Source organism: Rhinolophus hipposideros (assembly GCF_964194185.1).
Source record: "Rhinolophus hipposideros genome assembly, chromosome: 10".
Classification (NCBI taxonomy): Eukaryota; Metazoa; Chordata; class Mammalia; order Chiroptera; family Rhinolophidae; genus Rhinolophus; species Rhinolophus hipposideros.
Window position 1 is genome coordinate 44388373 of NC_138056.1, and position 18573 is coordinate 44406945.

The following is an 18573-nucleotide window of genomic DNA, read 5'->3' on the forward strand; positions in this document are numbered from 1 at the left end:
AAGAATGAGCTTGGAAGCAGATTTTCCCCCAGAGGCTCCAGGAAGGAATTTAGGCTGGCTGACACTTTGACTTTAGTCTGTGATACCCTGAGCAAAGAACCCAGCCATCCTATACCAGATTTCTGAACTACATGTCCATGAACTAATACATTTATGTTTTAAGCTATCAAATTCATGATAATTTGTTACAGCAGCAATAGAAAACAACACATTTCTCATTTTGGAAAGTAGCAAATGCACACCGTTACGAGCTATGCAAGGAAGAAATGGGGGCATTGGAAATTTGTTAAGATTTAGAAAGATTTGGAGAGATTGCAGTGGCAGCTGGTGAGGAGAACAATTTAAGGGGTGGGATCAATTGGGAGTCTACGGTAGTAATCAGGTGAGAGATGACAGTGGCCTGGACTAACGTCATGGAGTTCGTAGAGAAGACAGATTCAAGAGCTATTTAGGAGGTAGAGAGACAGAATTTAGAGGCCGTTTGCATGTGGAAGGTGAGGGAGTGGATGAAATTAAAATGAGTAAGTTTTCTGGTAACTTAGGATAGGAATGGTTTGATGACCAACTACTATATTCCAACCATATCCTCACCAATAACTACAAATCTAGGTCAAATAGTATTGATGACTATTTTACACAGAAAAACAAAACACCCAAAACTGGTTCAGAGAGTTTTAGTAACTTGCCCAAAGCCCTAAAGCCACTAGGTAGAAGAGCCATAGTTTAAAGCTAGGGATTTTGGAAGTCAGAATTCAGATTCTCATACTGTGCTGCTTCCCAGAATGAGTAAGTTTTACTAAAAGTCCCTGATCACTTTCTTTCTCTCATTTTATAAATATTTTTTTCAAATTTTCTTGACTCACAAACTCTCTAATTTCAACACACACACACACACACACACACACACACACACACACACACTCCCCATCCTTCACTCACAATAAGTAAGTCAGTCTCCCACTTCATAGAGAAAATAGTAACTATCAAAATAGTTACTATCAAACAGCAACTCCAAGCAGCAAATCTGTTCCATTTTGGACACGTTGAGTTTCAGATGCCTATTAGACATCTAAGTAAGAATGCCAGTAGGAAGCTGAATATACAGGTTGTAGAGGAAGTAATGTAAACCATAGCATTCATGAGAGTGTGCTGAATAAGAGAAATGAGGAGCCAGCTCAGAAGTCTGAAAAAAAGTATTATTTAAAAGTTGTATATAGAAAGACCAGCCTGCAAAAGAGACCAAGGGGAGCAGACAGAGGGGTGGGAGGAAAACAAGAAGAGCAAGGCATCATAAAAGCAAAAAAGTGCTGAACTGATTCAAATGGACCAAGACAATGAAAACAGAAATGCTCTCTGAATTCAGTGACCTGGAGACCCTTGACAATCTTGGAAAAAGCACCATTGTGGTGAGATTGTAAGAGAAGTTAATCACTAATGCAAGATTCCTGAGAAGGTCGGGAGGTATGGAACCCAGAGCACATGTGCAGGGTTCTAGATTTTGATAGGAGTGGAGATTCAATTGTAAGAAGTTAGTAGAAGAGAATAATTATAGATGAAAATAAATCATGGCCAACTTGGTAACAACTATATCTCCTAGATTATTTTTGCAGCTAAGGGTGAGTTTATGACTATGTTCTAGACAGTGTTTGTGGGTAGAAGTGATAAATGCAGCTTTCAGGTCAAGCTCCTAAAGGGGAGAAATGGCTTCTCTCTTCCTTATTGCCCTTTCCTACAGGTTGAATGTGGATGTGGCAGTAAGCTACCTTTAGTCACGCAGTGAGGGCAACACACTAAGAATAGCAGAGTGACAAGATGGAAGGAACCTGGGTCTCCTATAGTCTCAACCCATTTTACCACCCTTGGTTCTCCAGTATGAAAAAGAAAGAAACTACAATTTTATGGCCATACAATTTTTTTCTCTCTCCTGTCATAGCAACTTGATCTGTATCCTAATTAAGAAAGTAGGTGTCTAGATTTGGTGGAGAGCTGCTGCTGTCTGATACTTTCTATTTTCTCTATGAAGTTAGATATCTGATTATACTGAGTGGTGTGTGTGTGCGTGCGCGAGTGTGTGTGTGTGAATAGACAGGGTTGAAATTTTAGGAGTCAAGATGGTTTGAGAAAACTGTGTATAATGGGAAAGGGAAAATGCAGACCAGAGGAATGTAGTAACATAAGTAGGAAACCACTGAGGACCCAACGAAGAGTTAATAACTAAGAATATCTAGTGGTATCAATTTCTCCAGCAGAGATGGTTGGATGCAAGCATGGAGAATGTTGATGGTTCAATTCATCCAAAGTTAAGATTTTACCAGGTGGGTGGGATGAAAAACCAAAGGGACAAGGATAAAATAATGGGCCATGAAATCTCAGCTGGACATGGAGAAGGCAGAACTTTGAGGTAGGTGACAAAGTCTAAAGTGAGTAGTAAGTAGGCTCTGGAAGGGTAGGAGTTGTCAGCAGTGAGAAAGGGAAGAGGATTGTTCAGTGGACATCTGAATGTCAAGGAGCAGGGGTCTATTGGGAGTGAAGAAACGGCATCCATAAACGCAGAGGATCCCAAATCTACATACATGGTTTGCGAGGGGATGAGAAACCACCCCTTTTTGCACCATCCTTCTGGATTGCTGCTTTTAGTTAACACAGGAGTTGGGAACGTATTCGAAAAAGTTGGGGATATGAGTTTGCTAATGTTAGAAAAAGAGTTTCAGACGACAAACTCCTCTGAAAGCTTTCCTGAACCCCACAGGTGTGGGGTAGGTGCCTCTCCTGTGTACTTCTGTAACACTGTACCTATCATGATGGTAATTCTTACAATTACATGTTTTGTACTTGCCTTTTCACTGTTTATGTTCCAAGGGTCTGCTCCTGTCCATTTCTCCTACAGTCTCTCAAACTGTTCTCCATACTATTCACATTACTTATTTTCCATCTTTTCTTTATGCTCAAGGAACCTTGAGTTGCTTGTAGTTTAATGGTGCATTCCATATTTTCATCACCCTTGTACCTCACTCATAATCTCCCCTCTAAATGCAGGTGGGCAATGGGAGGTGAGGGCTGAGAGATGGTGGAAATATATTATCTCACGAAGATGGTTTGTAAAGAGAAAAAAAACTACGTAATAACTACAGTGAAGAAGCCATACCATGAGTAGAGGAGGGGGTGAAAATGCAGGGCTAAGAGGGTTCAAGCTCATTTCCAAAAACAGGAAATTCCATTCTGCCTGGGATTAAGTCAGCATTCAGAGAATGGGATTGCTCAGGGCCAGGAAATGGCCCTTTAGATCAGAACAAGGAGGCAACTGGAAAGTCAGTATGGGTAGCCAGAGGAAAGAGACCTAGACCCTTGTCCCAGAACAAATCAGACACCTAGGAGGTCAAGGAAGCAAGGTGTCTTGAAGCAGAACCAGACTCAGTCCTGAAGGAAGCCGCCTTTCTGACTCAAGCTTTGACCTTCCAAGGTTGTCAGTTTTTTTGTTTTGTGTTCTCTCTCTCTCTCTCTCTCTCTCTCTCTCTCTCTCTCTCTCTCTTTGTGTTTTGGAGGGGGGGGTGCTGGCCCACTTACCTTGACTCTTGTAGCTAGAACAATTTATATTTTCTTGGGGAAGTCTCAATCACCCAGCTACTGCCCCTACTGGCCCAAGTTTAGGCAGGTACTTTTTCAACATTCTATATCACAATTGAGATAAGGGGAATATTTAAACAACACTTCAGTAAATGTTGAGCAGAAACATCTAAAGTGATGAGAATATAGTGCCTAATGCACAGCCAGATAACCTGCCTTACAAGGTACTGCTTATTCTAGGTAGCTCACAGGCCCACAAAATATCAGCCCTTTACTCAGGAAACCCAGTAGTAACACACACAATGGTGTGAATGTCAGAATAGGCGCGGCCTTGGGCGCTCCTGGCAGGTGGGATGAAGTGTAGGAGAGAAACCAGTCACAGTTTAGTTCTTAGGGTGTCCACTCCCACATTGGTCCAGTCCCTCCCTCTGTGGCTGATTAGGCTGCTTTCTCCCCACATCTTTCAAGGCCTTCTTTTCTCTGCATTTCTATGATATGCAGATATGCTTATGTGCTGAGCTCCTGCCCACTTAGGAGGCCCGTCTCTTCGGGTAAACAAAGAAGGAGCGGGCTGAGAAGACTGATGGGCTGGAACCAGAGCAGGCAGGAATGTTGGGCAGAGGAAAAAAACAGGTGACAGGACAGGCCTTCCAGAGCCTGGAGCTTGTGCTGGGGAGAGTGAAGGCACACCCCTAGGGGCTGACTCTTACTGGATGGTTACACTTGGCTTCAGACATAGGCTCTCACAGGTGGGTTAAGGGGGATCTTCCCATCAGGGCCTCACTTGAGGGCTGAAAAAGTCACAGGAAAACTCGCTCAAGAAGTCACCTAGAGAGAGGGCTTCAGTGAATACATCCATGTTATTAGCCTCTGGGGCGTTATGGGACCTGTTGGTCAACTGCAATGCCGACGGCAACAAGCCAAGGCACTGACATTGGAAAGGCAGTGCCAGACACACAGAGGACCCATGCCTTCTGTGTGAAAAGTACAAGGATTTTTCAGGCTGTGTGGAGGGCAGTCCTGAATGCTCCCAGCCAGTAGATGGTGCTGCCCCCAACAGGGCTGTCTCAGGCTCTGATTTGGCATGGCTTCCTCTGTAATGTCTCTCAGCACCACTACTGCTGCATTTTAGTCTTTCTTTAACAATCTAAACAAGGGTTTTCACAAACCAGTCGAGATCACGATTATGTCCCTAAGTTTCCCTTTTTCCCTGGTTAATTCTCCCAAATTTACAAAGCAATGCAATCCTGAAGCCTGGTAGGGAGCAGGAAGGAGGGGAGAAGGAAACTCCTGTGCCCTCTGCTGGCCAGGTCTGGCGTTGCCAGCACAGCCCAGAGGCTCAGGGTTAAGCAGGACCAGCCAACCTCTGCCCCAGGGCCCCTCAAAGGCACAACTGCTGCTAGAGGGATAGGAATAATGGTCATAGCTACTATTCATTTTTAAGCAGTTGCTATCCGCCAGGCGCTTATAGGAAGTTTATATTCATTATCTTATTTGCATTTAATTCTCCAAGTGTTTTTTTCAAAAACCCTGAAAAATTCTGTAGAGGGCTGAGAATCCCCCAGCTAGTAAGTGATGTTACAGAACTAAAAGCTGACTCTAATTGGCTCCAAGCACCTGATTAGCTCTAAGCTCTTTCTCATCTGTTGTGCTTTAAGGCCAGCCTAATACTTGCCCTGACTTGGGCCATGATTCTGACCACAGTTCTAACCAAGATTAACCATCCATCTCTGATCTAAGCCTCAAAGCCAAACCCTAGCTTCAGCCCCAAGTTAGAATCCACCCACCCTGCCGTCTGCTCCTAGTGTTTGCACCAGATACCTCCTTTGGCTGAATGGCTTCTCTCCCTATGAATCTGATTTCCTCCAAGCTTGATGCTTTATTTCCATCTGTTTTTGGGCGCTGGGAGCCAAATCCTCAGGTTAAAAAAAAAAATAAAAAGGTTAAGTGGGAAGGGCCAAAGAAGCTTCTGTGGGAAGCAGCTAACTGGGAACACTGAGGAGGAGTATGTATCCCAATTCTTAGCCAAGCTGAGGTGTCCTGAGGTTAGTGACCCAAGAAAGGAAGCGGATGAGCTCTAGGTCCTGTGGGAGGGAGAAGAGCTAAGCCAGAAGCAGCTGGGCTTTCAGTAGGAGGGCCCTTGGACAGTTCTTGACACCCCTGTAGTAATCTACCAGTGACTCCAAAACTCCTGCCCTCCTCCCACAGCTGCATGTAAGCAGACAGGAGAGCTGGAATTGGCAGTTCATCTCTAAAGCAGTGGGTAGTCCCTTGTCTTTGGCTGCAGCCCTGAGATCACACTTCACCACATTAGGCAGGCTTGCTGGTGATTCCCAGTCTTTGTTCTGTACGACTGGCTCCTTCTCCCTGGTTACCACTGTTACTGTCTGCAACAGCCATTCTCAGAAAGGAAGTCAGTGTGCCTGGCCTCAGCTTAAATTGAGGTAGCCTCTTCCTTTATCTCTCTAAAAGAAACAGTAAGGTTTCATTCCATGTGACTTAGGATCTTTGTGATATTGGGCAAGTTATCTAATCTCCCAAAGGCTTAGCTTCCTCATTTCAAAATGGGGGTAATAATAACCTCTTTTTCATATAGTTGTAAGGATTAATTAAGACAATACACATAGTCCAGGATTTAGGATAAAATGCTTTACAATAATATATCATATCTAATAGTTTTAGTTTCTCTATGGCAGGGGTGTCCAAACTTTTTTCAATGTTTTTCACCAAGGGCCATATGCGGTAAAATACACAAACAGCTGGGCCACTCATTCGAGGTGAAGTACATATTGCCTCACCTGGTTTATTTAAGTAAACTAAGTATATTTTTGGAATTTGCTGTGGGCCAGTAAAAAATGGATCGCGGGCCGCAGTTGGCCGGCGGGCCACACTTTGGACACCCCTGCTCTATGGGCTTCAGTTTTCTGACCTGGAAAAATGAGCATAATAACAATTTAAACTTCCTAATATTTTCTAAGAACTAAACGAGATAATATATGTGTAGCAGTTATTCAATGAATGATTCCATAACAGTGTGTTAAAAATTGGACATTTCCTTGATTCTGGCACTTGTGTTTTGTGGCTTTGTTTCCATTCTCTTTTTCCCCCAACTTAGTGTCTTGCATAGTCTCTGGGGATTTTATATTGGACAGAATATTTGGAGGTGGGGACGGTCCTGGCCTTCAGACCATGCTGGTTATGTTGGTATGCACCTTATTTAAACCGGCTCTCCCCCTAGGGGGCGCTGTCTCAGGCCCCAGTGGGAGCTAGGTGATCTTCCTCCAGTTTCCAAGACTCAATTCTTAATGTTCCCTATTCTGAGATCCCTGTGAAAGTGGGGTCCACGTTGCTTTCCTCCCCAGAAGCCCTGTGAAAGGTAGAATTTTGGCTCCCATTACCTTTGCCCTCTGGTGTTATTCCTGTGATTATAGCAAAAGGGACTTTGCAGATATAATTAAGGTTAATAATCAGCTGACCTTAAAAATCAGGAGATTATCCTGGATTATCTGGGTGGACCTAATCACACGAGTCCTAAAAAGCAGAGACCTTTCTCAGCCTTGTAATAGAAGGAGAAGTAAGAGATTTGGAGAATGAGAAATATTTAACATGCTTTTGTTGTCTTGAAGATGAAGGGACCATGTATGAAAGAAATAAAAAACCTCAGTCCTACAACCAAAAGGAGTTCAATTCTTCCAACGACCTGAATGATCTTGGAAGCAGATTCTTTGCCAGAGCCTTTAGAAAAGAGCCCAGCCCAGCTGACACTTTGGTTTTGGCCTTGGGAGCCCGTGAACAGAGGACTCAGTTGAGCCATACTGTGCCTGGATTTTTGACTCACAGAACTGAGAGATAATAAATGCATGATGTTGTAAACTGCTAAATTTGTGCTAGGATGTTACAGCAGCAAAAGAAAACTAATATAATGTTCAAGAATCCCATTCCTTTTCTTAGTCTTGGGAAATCTCTTCTTGGGTTCAGAAGCTCCTGTTTCTTTAACTTTAAGCCCTCACAGATAATCGAGCACAGTTGTTTGTGAAAAGTCAGGGGTCCTGCTTTTCACAAACAAAAGCTAGGGCAGAGAGTTTCTGAAAAAAAATTTTTTTTTTAAAGATTTTATTGGGGAAGAGGAACAGGACTTTATCGGGGAACCATGTGCACTTCCAGGACTTTTTTTCCAAGTCAACTTGTCCTTTCAATCTTAGTTGTGGAGGGTGCCATTCAGCTTCAAGTTGTTGTCCTTTCAGTCTTAGTTGTGGAGGGCAAGCTCCAGGTCCAGTCGCCGTTGCTAGTTGCAGGGGGCACAGCCTACCATCCCTTGCGGGAGTCGAGGAGTTGAACTGGCAACCTTGTGGTTGAGAGCCCATGTGGGAATCGAACCAGCAGCCTTCAGAGTTAGGAGCATGGAGCTCTAACCGCCTGAGCCACTGGGCCGGCCCCTGAAAATTTTTATTTTTGATGCTGCAATTCAAGAAGCTTTAAGTCCACGGGATACAAAGCTTTAGGTGCTTTCCTATAATGGGAAGAGAGATAAAATGTACCCAAACGAATATCTTAGCAAAGTTTTCTGCCACATATACTCATATAAGAACTTAGCTCAGTGCTTGATACACAGTAACTGATATTCTTTGGACTACAAGATTATTGTTATTTATTTATTTTTTTGGCTATGTCAGGAACTTAAAATTTGGATTCCCTTCTTCCCATTCTGACCTAGCTCTACCCAGCTTAATTTTAAATTGTCCAAACATTGTCTTCCACATAATGATGGAAATCACTCCACAACTAGAGGACCCCAACATGGAATTACTGATATTCAAGGTATCATCTGATGTAGTGGCTCCACCATGAGGAATTTGATCTTATCCCAGAAAAGCAGAAGAAAAGCAAAATGTTCATCTGGCCACAGGAAAGTTTTGTTTCTCATCCAGGATAGGGAAGATGGCCAGTTATCACCCTCTTTGCATGGTAGACCAGGATTCTGTGGTGTGGCAGGGCTATGCGTTCTAAACAAGCCTTCATTTCACTTGGGACAGGTGTGCACATTGTAGTATGTCAGTGAAAAACTTATTCTCAGCCCTAAATCCATCAGGTACTACCAAAAGGGCCTTCATAAAATACCCACGCATTCTAGCTCAACATGATTTGAAGGCAGAGATGGTAGGAAAATCTCTTGAGAAGTTAACACACATCTTCCTCCAACATCAGGCCTGTCTACTTCAACTCTCATCTCGTTGCTTGCCAAATGCTTATTTGGGTACTTACTATGTGCCAGGTACAATTTTGACCCTGAGGGTCCATAGATAAACAAGACAGACCCAGTGCCAGCCCTATGGATCTCATATTTTGTGAGGAAGATATCACAAAATAACCACATATTTAAAGTAATTTAATGTGTAATGTCCTTCATAGTCTCTTCTGACACCTTGACTTCAGCCACAGCCTCAGCTCCTATGACTATTTGTGAAAGTGTTGTTCCAAGTCCTTCATATCTGAGTGCATCTATGTCACCTGTACCCACCATATCCAAAGGCTGGTCGCCAAAAGCTCTGGGGGACTGTGTCCATGACCACACAGCAGTAGATGCTGCCCACACATGCAGCCCTTCCAGCACTGATGACTCTACTTTGCATTCTCTTGTACCACCTGTAATAACCATTCTTGATATTCTGTAATTGATGATTTGGAATCTTGAAATTATGTGCCAAACTAATGACCAATATCTCCTTTTGATCCAGCTTTTACGGGTGCTTAGAAATCATATTATGAACCCTCCACAAGCTCCGAAATCTGTGTTTTGCTTCCTGCCTAGTAGGAGACATCCCCACCTAAAAACTTCCCACCACTATAGTAATAAAGGCTTTTTACCCATGACTTCCCCTCTGTTTTTCATTTGTTTGTTTTTTGTTTTACTCTTGCTCAATTCTGGTTCTTCCCCATGTGGTCCTGCATGGTACAGTGTGTCCTCCCCCCTCCTCTTGGGGATTGTAAGTAATAAATTCTTCTTTCAATGCCATTGACCTCTCTGTGTCATCACTCCATCATACTGATAATTAAATTCCAGGTACATTTAAAAATACCACATGGCATAGCTCACACACAAAGACTGGCTGGGCCCTAAAGGAGGTAAAGCTGTGACTAGGTACTAGAGTGAATCTGATTTAGAGATGAAATCAGACTCCTCCCCACAGACCCCACAACACCTTCCCAGCCCCAAACATGCAGATCTCCTTCCAAGTATGTTAAAATCCCCAAAAAGCTCATCTCCAGTTGTCCCCAACCATGATATTCCACTCCACCTAGTCTCTCTCCCTATATTTTAGTCTCCACCCTATATTTTAGAATACTGTGTATAAAATGAGGGCTGGATAATATTAGTATCAAGGCCAGCTCCAACAACTGGCCTCGAACAACTCCAACAAATGGGAGTACAGGGTCAGGTGAGTGGTTCTGGGAACTATTCTCCCCTTGGAATGAGTCCTGAATGCAGGGTAGCCCTGGCCCCAGGCTCCAGGCTGGGCGAGGGGAAGGAAAAAGGAGCAGAGGTATCGACTCTGGCTCACTAAGCTAGATCAAACTTCGCAGAGCTCACAAGGCTGACTGCCATGAGATGCAGTGATCAGTGTCTGTACGCATGTGAGTACACCTATGAACACACGCACACTCTTATAGCAGTGTGACGCATGAGCTTCCTTGCCTAGTTCAGTACTGATTCTCAATTCATCAGCTACTTCAGCCTCCTTTGAATCCAACACACCAGCCATTATACAGACCATGCCCTTTATCGCTGTCACTCAGAATTTAGAGAGAAGCCACCCTGGCCCATTGTTAAACCAATAGCCTTTTCCTGTCAGCCCCATAAATGCTTAGTGAGGAGGCAAATATTTTATTGAAGTGCAACTTGCATGGTACACTTGTGACCACATATGGGGGGTATTAAAAGGATATTTTGGAACAAGAGGGCTGTGGGTATGCTTTTATGTGTGCACAAGTGTGTGCACACCTGTGGAGGGTATCTGTGTGTTTACTGGTGTATGACTCTTAGTGTGTGTGTGTGTTTATGAGATTCATGATTGAATGTGTACATATCACGTGGGTATATGACATATCTATGTGAGAAAGCATGCGTGCTCTGAGAATGGGAACTCCAGAGCACTTTACATGGAATGCAGTCTTGGGGCTGGTGTGTGTATGTGCAACTGTGTGTGCATGCTGGTGAGTTGGGGATGAACTTGTGCTGTACGTCTCCATCTCCTGGTGGGCATCTGCAGACCCAATGCACTCCCATCTCTGTAACCTAGCAGATCGGATGGCAGAGTTTCTGCAGGCAGACTTTCCTACCACTCCGAATTCACTTGGAGGTGGGGGGCCTAAGGTTAGGGATGGGGTCACTCTGGGCCTGGGTTTCCTTTTTGGGCAGGCATGTCCTCTCTACCCTTGGAAGTTCCCTCCCCAGGCTCGCCCTCATCATCGGCTTCGGCTGTTTCCTCAGGCACTGGCCACTCTCGAGTCTGCCACTCCAGCCGTTCGATACGATAAGCAGTCTTGAGTGCGCTGGACTCCAGCTCAGCCAGGAGGCGAGCAAACTTGGTCTGGAGATCATCCAGTTGCTGGTCAAGGCCTCGCAGCCGGGATTCCGTTGCCTCCTGTAGGGCGATCTCAGCTGCCTCAGCATTTACGTCCAACTTGTTCATTTTGAGCAGGATCTCACGGCCCTTTTCCTCCATGACAGCCTGGGCCTGTGGATACTCGCTCAGCACTTCCCGCAGATCCTCCTTGCTCAGGCAAAACAGGTCCGAATAACCTAGACTCTTGATGTTGGCTGTGCGGCGGTTCCCAGACATGTTCCCTGTGGCGTGTGGGCAGCAGATGGAAGGGGAATTAATTAGAGTGGGTGTGAGGGAGCATTTCACTCTGAACCAAGACCCCCACCTCCATATTTGTGCTTCTCTACCTCTCTTTCTGCGTCAGTAATGCTTTCATTCAGTAATGTACCGGGGATTAGGCCCTGTGCTGGGTGGGTATCAGTGATCTGCCTCCAACAAGTCACACCCTAAAGGAGACAGACATTTAATCGGATAGTTACATATCAGTATAGCTGGTGCAGTGCAGATGTATGCATTTGGTAATGTGGGCAGACAGGCAAAGAGCCCATAACTGTAAGGCAGAGAATTTAGGGAAGCCTGGAAGAAGTGATTCCTGACTGAGTGGGAGGGAATTTGGGGAAGGAGGAAAGTGGGGAGGGCAGCTAGGCAGAGGGAGGGGCGTGAGCAGAGGGATGGAGGTAGGAAAGAGTTTGGTGGGTACAGAAAGCAGGAAGCAGTCCAGAGTGGCTGAAATGCAGGGTGAGGACAATGGAAAGAGGAAGGGACAGCCAGGTCACACCAGGTCTCCTAAGCCATGGTAAGGAGTTCAGACTTTACGCTGAGAGTGCAGGGAAACTAATGAAATATTCTGAGCAGGCCATAGCATTTTTAGGAAAGCATTGGTGGGGATGGGTGGGTGGGAAGGTAGATTAGGCCGAATTTTGTAAAGTCTCAGAGCTAGAAGGACCTTAGAAGGGGTAAGAGAGCTACCGTTTGTTGAACACATGTTATATGCCAGGCGCTGCTCTGGGTGACTCACGCATGTAGCTCATTTAGTCCTCACAAATAACTTTTTGCGTTCTTAATATCATCCTTATTGGAGAGGTGGGGAAACTGAAGCCCAAAAAAGGGAAATGCCTTGTCCAAAGTCAGGCAGACAGCAGGCAACTGCATAGAGGATGTGGAATTTGAGGGGGCCGTGGAGGACAGACGTGAGGCCTTTAGGGCAGCTGAAGAATAGGATCCCCAGGCTGAGAGCGCATCTAGCCTCAGTCAGTGACAGAGGGCTCACCCCTTTCCAGGCTTTCCCATCTCCCGTGGCCTCAATGTCTTTAGCTGTGATTAGGCATAACAACTCCTACTGCACAGGCGTTAAGAGGAATACAGGAGCCAGTGTACAGTACCTGGCTCCAACTGGAGTTGGTGTTCAGTAAATGGGAATTTCTTCCTTTCCACTTGCTGTGAGAAAGTTGTTCCTTGTACTGTCCCCAAGTGTGTGTACTTATTGCCTGTTTGGCTTTGGACAAGTTCCTAAACCTCTCTATGCTCTAATTTCCTTACCTTTAACATGCAGACAATAGAACCTACCTTATAGAGCTGCTGTGAGAATTTGAGTTGGTACATGTGAGGCACTTTGAACAGGGCATGTAGTAAGCATACAATAAATACTATTACTATTTCTGCCACTTTGCCCTGGACTGTTGATGCCTCAGGTCTATTCTCTCTTCCAAATACTCACCCTGTTCATTGACCTTGGCTCAGCTTCTTCTCAGGGAACAGACCCTCCATGATCTTCTCTCCTGAGCCCTCTAGTGACTCAGGCAAGGGCCAGTGTCCTTACTCTTTAGGCCCTGAAGTACCATCTGGTCTCAGTACTGGGTTCTGCTGTCCCCATGCCCCTCCCCTAGCCCTGTCCCCAGAACAAATGTTGGCATGCCCACCTTTGATGTTGATGATGCTGATCTCCCCGAAGTAGAGCCCTGCACCAAGCACAGCATACTGTGTGACGCCATCATCTGCCACCACGGCCAGCTGACCCTCGCGAATGATGTACATCTCTCGGCCAATGTCGCCCTTGCGGCAGACATATTCACCTGGTGAGTAAGTCTGAGGTTGCAGCTTCAGCACCAGCTCTTCCAGCAGGCTGGCTTCACAATTCTGGAAGATCTGCACTCGGCTCAGAGTAGACAGGTGTACAGACACAGCAACTTCTGCCCGCAGCCTCTCGGGCAGGTGCTGTAAGATGGCTACCTCATTGGTCATCTTCTTGTTGATCTGCAGGTGCTGGTACCTGGGGACAAGGACAGCACCAGTTCCTCACCAGCGTCCTACACGCCTCCCTCCACTTTTCCCATCAGGGCTCAGTTGAGCCTCAGCCAAGAGCCCAACCAGCCTGAGATCTCACAGGGGTCATGAGAATACTTGAAAATTGGCTGATGAATATCTTCAGTCCACAGTCTCCTTTGCTGGTCACAGATGTTTTGACTTTTTCTCCCTCACCCAGGGAGGAAGCCTCCACCAGCAGACAATAAATAAGACAGCCTTTACCTCCGGTCAGGTTCTACCCTATCCACCAATCCATGATGTCTTGTACCATCCCTCTGATATCCCCTTCAATCACCAAGCCTCATCTTCTCTAGAAGTCTCGGCTATAGTTGGTGACACTTCCTTTTGTTCAGCTCACAGCATATACTACCGTGACCTAGTAAACCATCTTGTTGTTGGCCATCTCCTGGGGGGTATTGCTCTTCTCCCTTACTCCTTCCAGGGCTTTCTGAGCCCTCCCAGGCAGAGGCAGTTCCCATCCCCTGGTCTCCAGGTTATCCCCACTTGTGGATAAGCTCCTGTCTCTATCAGTCTCTCACCCAACTCTTCCCCTTCAGTCCAGATCCAATTAGTGGACAACACCCTATGCCAAGCCCCACCCACTGAACCCCACAATGAATGCCGCTTCCTGATGGCCTTCCTGACCCGCAGGCAACGAGAACCTAGCCATCCGCCTCAGCTTCCGCCCAGGACACCTCTCCCTGCCCTCGTCTGGATCCGCAGCCTCCTCACCAGTCAATAACTCGCCGCTCCAGCCAGCGGTTGACGTGCTGTAGCTTCATGTATTTCTTCACCAGCGCGTGGTCGGGGTAGAAGGCCGCATCCGCCGTGTTCATGTTGTAGATGACAGAGCTCATGCTACCCATGATGGTGGCGAAACCCATGACAGCCAGCAGGAAGTCGCCCACCATGAAGAGGTACTCCTCCTCCCGCGCTGGCGGCGGCGTGTCGCCTACGGTGGTCAGGATCAGCGTGGAGAAGTAAAAGCTGTAGAGGTACTGGCGCCGGAGGCGCTCAAAGCCCGGCTGAGCGGGGTCCGGGTACACCCAGGTGTCACGCCCGAAGCCCAGGTACTGGGACAGGGCAAAGTAGAGGCAACTGTTCCAGTGGATGACCACGAAAATGTAGAGCATCAGCTTGGCGATGCGGAAGGCGTTTGGGTAAGCGGTGCGGGTTTCTGTGCGATCAAAGGCCTCAAAGAGGCGGGGCGCACGCAGAAAGCGGTTCAGCCTCAGCGTGGGTGTGTGCACGCCTAGACGCAAGTAGGCCACGTCAGTGGGCAACAGCGAAGCCAGGTCCCAGAGGAAGCTCCAGGTGCGAACGTAGCGACTGGCTATCCTTCCCTTGTCCACCACCAGGATGCCCTGTTCCAAGAATCCTGGGAAAGGGAGAGGAGGATTGGTGCGATCAGTCATGGGATGGGGTCAGGTATGGGGCTCATTCAGGGTACCTGTCTGCTCCAGCAATAAGGGTGAGGGTGGGCAGGGCAAGAACAGACCGGAAGACAGTCACCGGGACAGGGTGGGGGTGGGTCTAACGCTGCTCCAGGGTTTGTGGGGTGAGCATAAGGGATGTTGTCAAGTACAGAGGCATGTAAGAGTGCTGTCTGGGAGGGGTCACTTTCTTGTGAGTAAGAGGCTCTCTTTAGCAAAGGAACTGGGAACAAAGGGCCAGTACTGGGACTCACTGACCCGTGTGGAAGCGCACCACGACGTCCAGTAGGTACAGCAGATCACTCGTGTAGTCCAGCACAAACCAGGCCACCAGGTAACCGTGCTGTAAGTCAGGAAAGCAGGCTCTGCATGGCGGGGACATACGGGATTGGCTTAAGGGCACCCTCTGTGTGTGAGACGATCTCCCAAGCCACTGAGCACTCCGCCCCGCCCCGGGGCTCTCACTTAGGCCCCGCTCCTCCTCCGGCCCCGCCCCTCTTCTGTGCCTCACTCTTTAGCTCTTGTCACTGCTAAGGCCCTTCCTTCCCTTAGTGCCCTGCCAAACCTGCACACGATGATGATGAGGTTATACATCACTGGGAAGAGCATTGTGTTCAGCCACCAGTAGTAGTAATCCCCAGATGGGTCCAGGACTGGCAGCGACTTCCTGTGGGCAAGAGGGGAAGTCATCTTTCATTTATTCATCATTAAATGTTGAAGTTGTGACTGGAGGCACCAAGAAGAATCAGGCTCCATCCAGTGAGGCAGGCAGATCTGACATACGAGACCAGGATCTCTCACCTGGCCTTGGATGGGGCAGAGGGGCTGGACTCTGTCGTCTTCACTTTGCTGTCCTGGCTCATGGTTCTGTGGACTGGTGCCTAGGTGTGAGATAACGAGGGCTTCTGCCTGTAGACAGCTTCAGGAGGTGGGGGCTAGTGACTGAAAGCCTCAAAGAGGCTGCCCTTGCTCTCCAGCTGCGACTCCACTGTTTTTGGCTTCTGAAGCTCTTAGCAACACAGCCAGGGCCAGCACCACTGAAGGGGCGGAGGCACTGTGGCTCAGTGCCCTGCCCTGTCTCCCAGGGCCTGGGTTTGCACCTGCCCAGCTAAACATCTCTAATGAGGTCCCTGGAGATGGTGGGGGTGCATACTTCAGCAGTAAGGCTGGGCCTTGTCTCCTCCCACCAACTCCAAGCTGAACTATATAGGGGTCCGCTACTCAGAGGAGACCTGGGTGACAGTGTAGGCTCAGACATTCATTCTGTTTTACTTTATGCAAGTTCCCTGCTTGGGCCTCATTATTTATTCATTTAATAACTATTTACTGAATGGCTCATTTGTGTCAGGTACTGAACTAGTCTCCAGGGACAAACAATACTTGTCACATAGACGTGAGTTCTGTTTTCGTGATCTGCACCCTATCTTACAACCACACCCACCTTACTTTATTTCTGTTGGATCAGTGTGATGGGGGCCATTCTGTGGTGTTTTTGCCCCATTTCCTTCTTGTTATCTCTAGTACCTGATCCCACCAACTATTCCATGTGTTTTCTGGAAACTTAATCTTTCAATTTTTTCTTTCTGTGAACATGGTTAAATCCCTCCCATACCAAAACAAAACCCAAATCTAAAATTTCTCCTTTAAGTTGATGTCCCTTTCACTATTATCATCTTTCTCAGCCAACAAGTCATAATCAGGACAGCTGCCATGTGTCAGGCCAATATTGTACTAAGTATTGGGGATAAAAGATGAATGAAAGACACTCCTTGTCCTCTGGTAGGGGAACAATCTGGTAGGGGAAATAGCTGGGTAGGTAGGTAATTTCATATCAGTCTGATGGGTATTCTATTAGGTGGGTACACAGATGGCTATTACAATACATCTGAGCCCGGGTTCTGTAGGATGAATAGGTATAGAGATAGGAGGGTGGAGAGCACTAGAGGCAAAGTGCATAGAGTGTGCAAAGACATAGACTTCAAAATGCAGGGGTAACTGGGGGTGGATGGGTGTCTCAGTTGGTTAGAGCGCGAGCTCTGGGCAACAGCGTTGCTGGTTCGATTCCCACATGGGCCAGGGAGCTGCGCCCTGTACAACTAGAATGAAGACAAAGAGCTGCTGCTGAACTGCCACTGAGCTCCTGGGCAGCTGGATGGCTCAGTTGGTTGGAGCGCATGTTCTCAACCACAAGATTGCCTGTTCGACTCCTGCAAGGGATTGTGGGCTGCGCCCCCTGCAACTAAGATTGAACAACGGCAACTGGACTTGGAGCTGAGCTGTTCCCTCCACAACTAAGATTGGAAGGACGACAACTTGACTTGCAGCTGATGGGTCCTGGGAAAAACACATTGTTTCCCATTAAAGTCCTGGAAATACACATTTCCCCAATAAAATCCTGTTCCTCTTCTCCAATAAAATCTAAAAAAAAAACAAACCCAAAAACAAACGAACAAAAAATGCATGTCTAACTGGGTGACCATCAATTGGTTTTTGTTGAGAACCTAAGGGGCTGGTGGTGAGAGATGAGGCTGAATGAGGCAGAGAATAGCTCAGGAAGCTTTGTCAGTAATGTTATAAAGCTAGGATTTTATCTAAGGGCAATGGAGAACCTGTGAAGTGTTCTGCACAGTTAAGTGATATGGTCAGGTTTGAGGTTTTGGAGAGTTTCTTGGAAGGAATATATATAGTCCCCAACATTTTATTTTACTTTTGTTTTGAAATCCTCTTTTCCCATGGCTTCTGTGACACCAACCTCTTGGTTTTCTGTTTATTTCTTCTTAATCTCTTCCATAAGCCTCTCTGCCCATCCCTCTGTGTTGGTGTTTTTTAGGATTCTGTCCTAGGCCTTCCCTTTTTCCATCCTCCTGACTCTGGCCAATCTCAGTCATCCACAGGATATCCTTTCCCATCTAATGACTTCCAATAACTCTCTGTGAGCTGCAGGCCTATCTATACCACTAATTGCTCACTGGATGTCCCTGCTTGGATATCCTACAGTCATTTTCTGCCCATGGGTCTATAACTGAGCTCATTATCTTCCTCCATCTGTTCTTTCTCTTATAATCCCTATCTTTGGCTTTCAGCCAAAACACCTAGCACCAGTATTTATTATTACTTAACATTATTATTATTGTAAGACACTGTGGCAGTTTTTAAAAATAGTCACGAATTCTTTGATACTACTTCTGTGTGACTGTTTCAACAAAAAGAGTATAGCAGGAGTGATGTTTGTGACTTCTGAGGCTAGATCAGAAAAGTCCATGCAGCTCCCTTCTGGTTCTTTAGGAATGCTCGTTGTCCCGAAGCTCCCTGTCAGGATGACCCCTCTTGGAAGCTAGCTGCCATATTATGAGAAGTCCAAGTCATAAGGAGCAGTCATATGTCTGTACTCTGTTTGACAGTCCCAGCTGAGGTCAGCCTTTGAGTTATCCCAGTCCAGGTATCTGACATATAAATGATTCCAGTCACCAGCCTCAAGTCACCTCCAGGTGTTTGAGCTTCCTCGATGAGGCTCCAGATATCATGAAACAGATATACCACCATTCATGCTGTGTCTTGTTTGAATTTCCAGCAGAATAAAATGGCCATTGTTTTATACCACTAAGTTTGGGATGGTTTGTTACGCAGCATAACCAGAACAAACAACATACAGAAAAGTACATATTTCC

The 18573-nt window shown here is 46.4% G+C and overlaps 1 protein-coding gene across 1 annotated transcript; it reads right to left on the reverse strand.

Annotated features, from left to right (window-relative positions):
* Positions 1–10949: 10949 nt before the first annotated feature.
* On the reverse strand, positions 10950–15768 carry CNGA4 (cyclic nucleotide gated channel subunit alpha 4; the record flags this gene model as incomplete). Its single annotated transcript, XM_081063757.1, has 6 exons — positions 10950–11410; positions 13088–13437; positions 14205–14850; positions 15164–15270; positions 15471–15572; positions 15707–15768. 6 exons carry the CDS (start codon positions 15766–15768, stop codon positions 10950–10952), a joined length of 1728 nt encoding a protein of 575 aa, XP_080919883.1.
* Positions 15769–18573: the final 2805 nt, after the last annotated feature.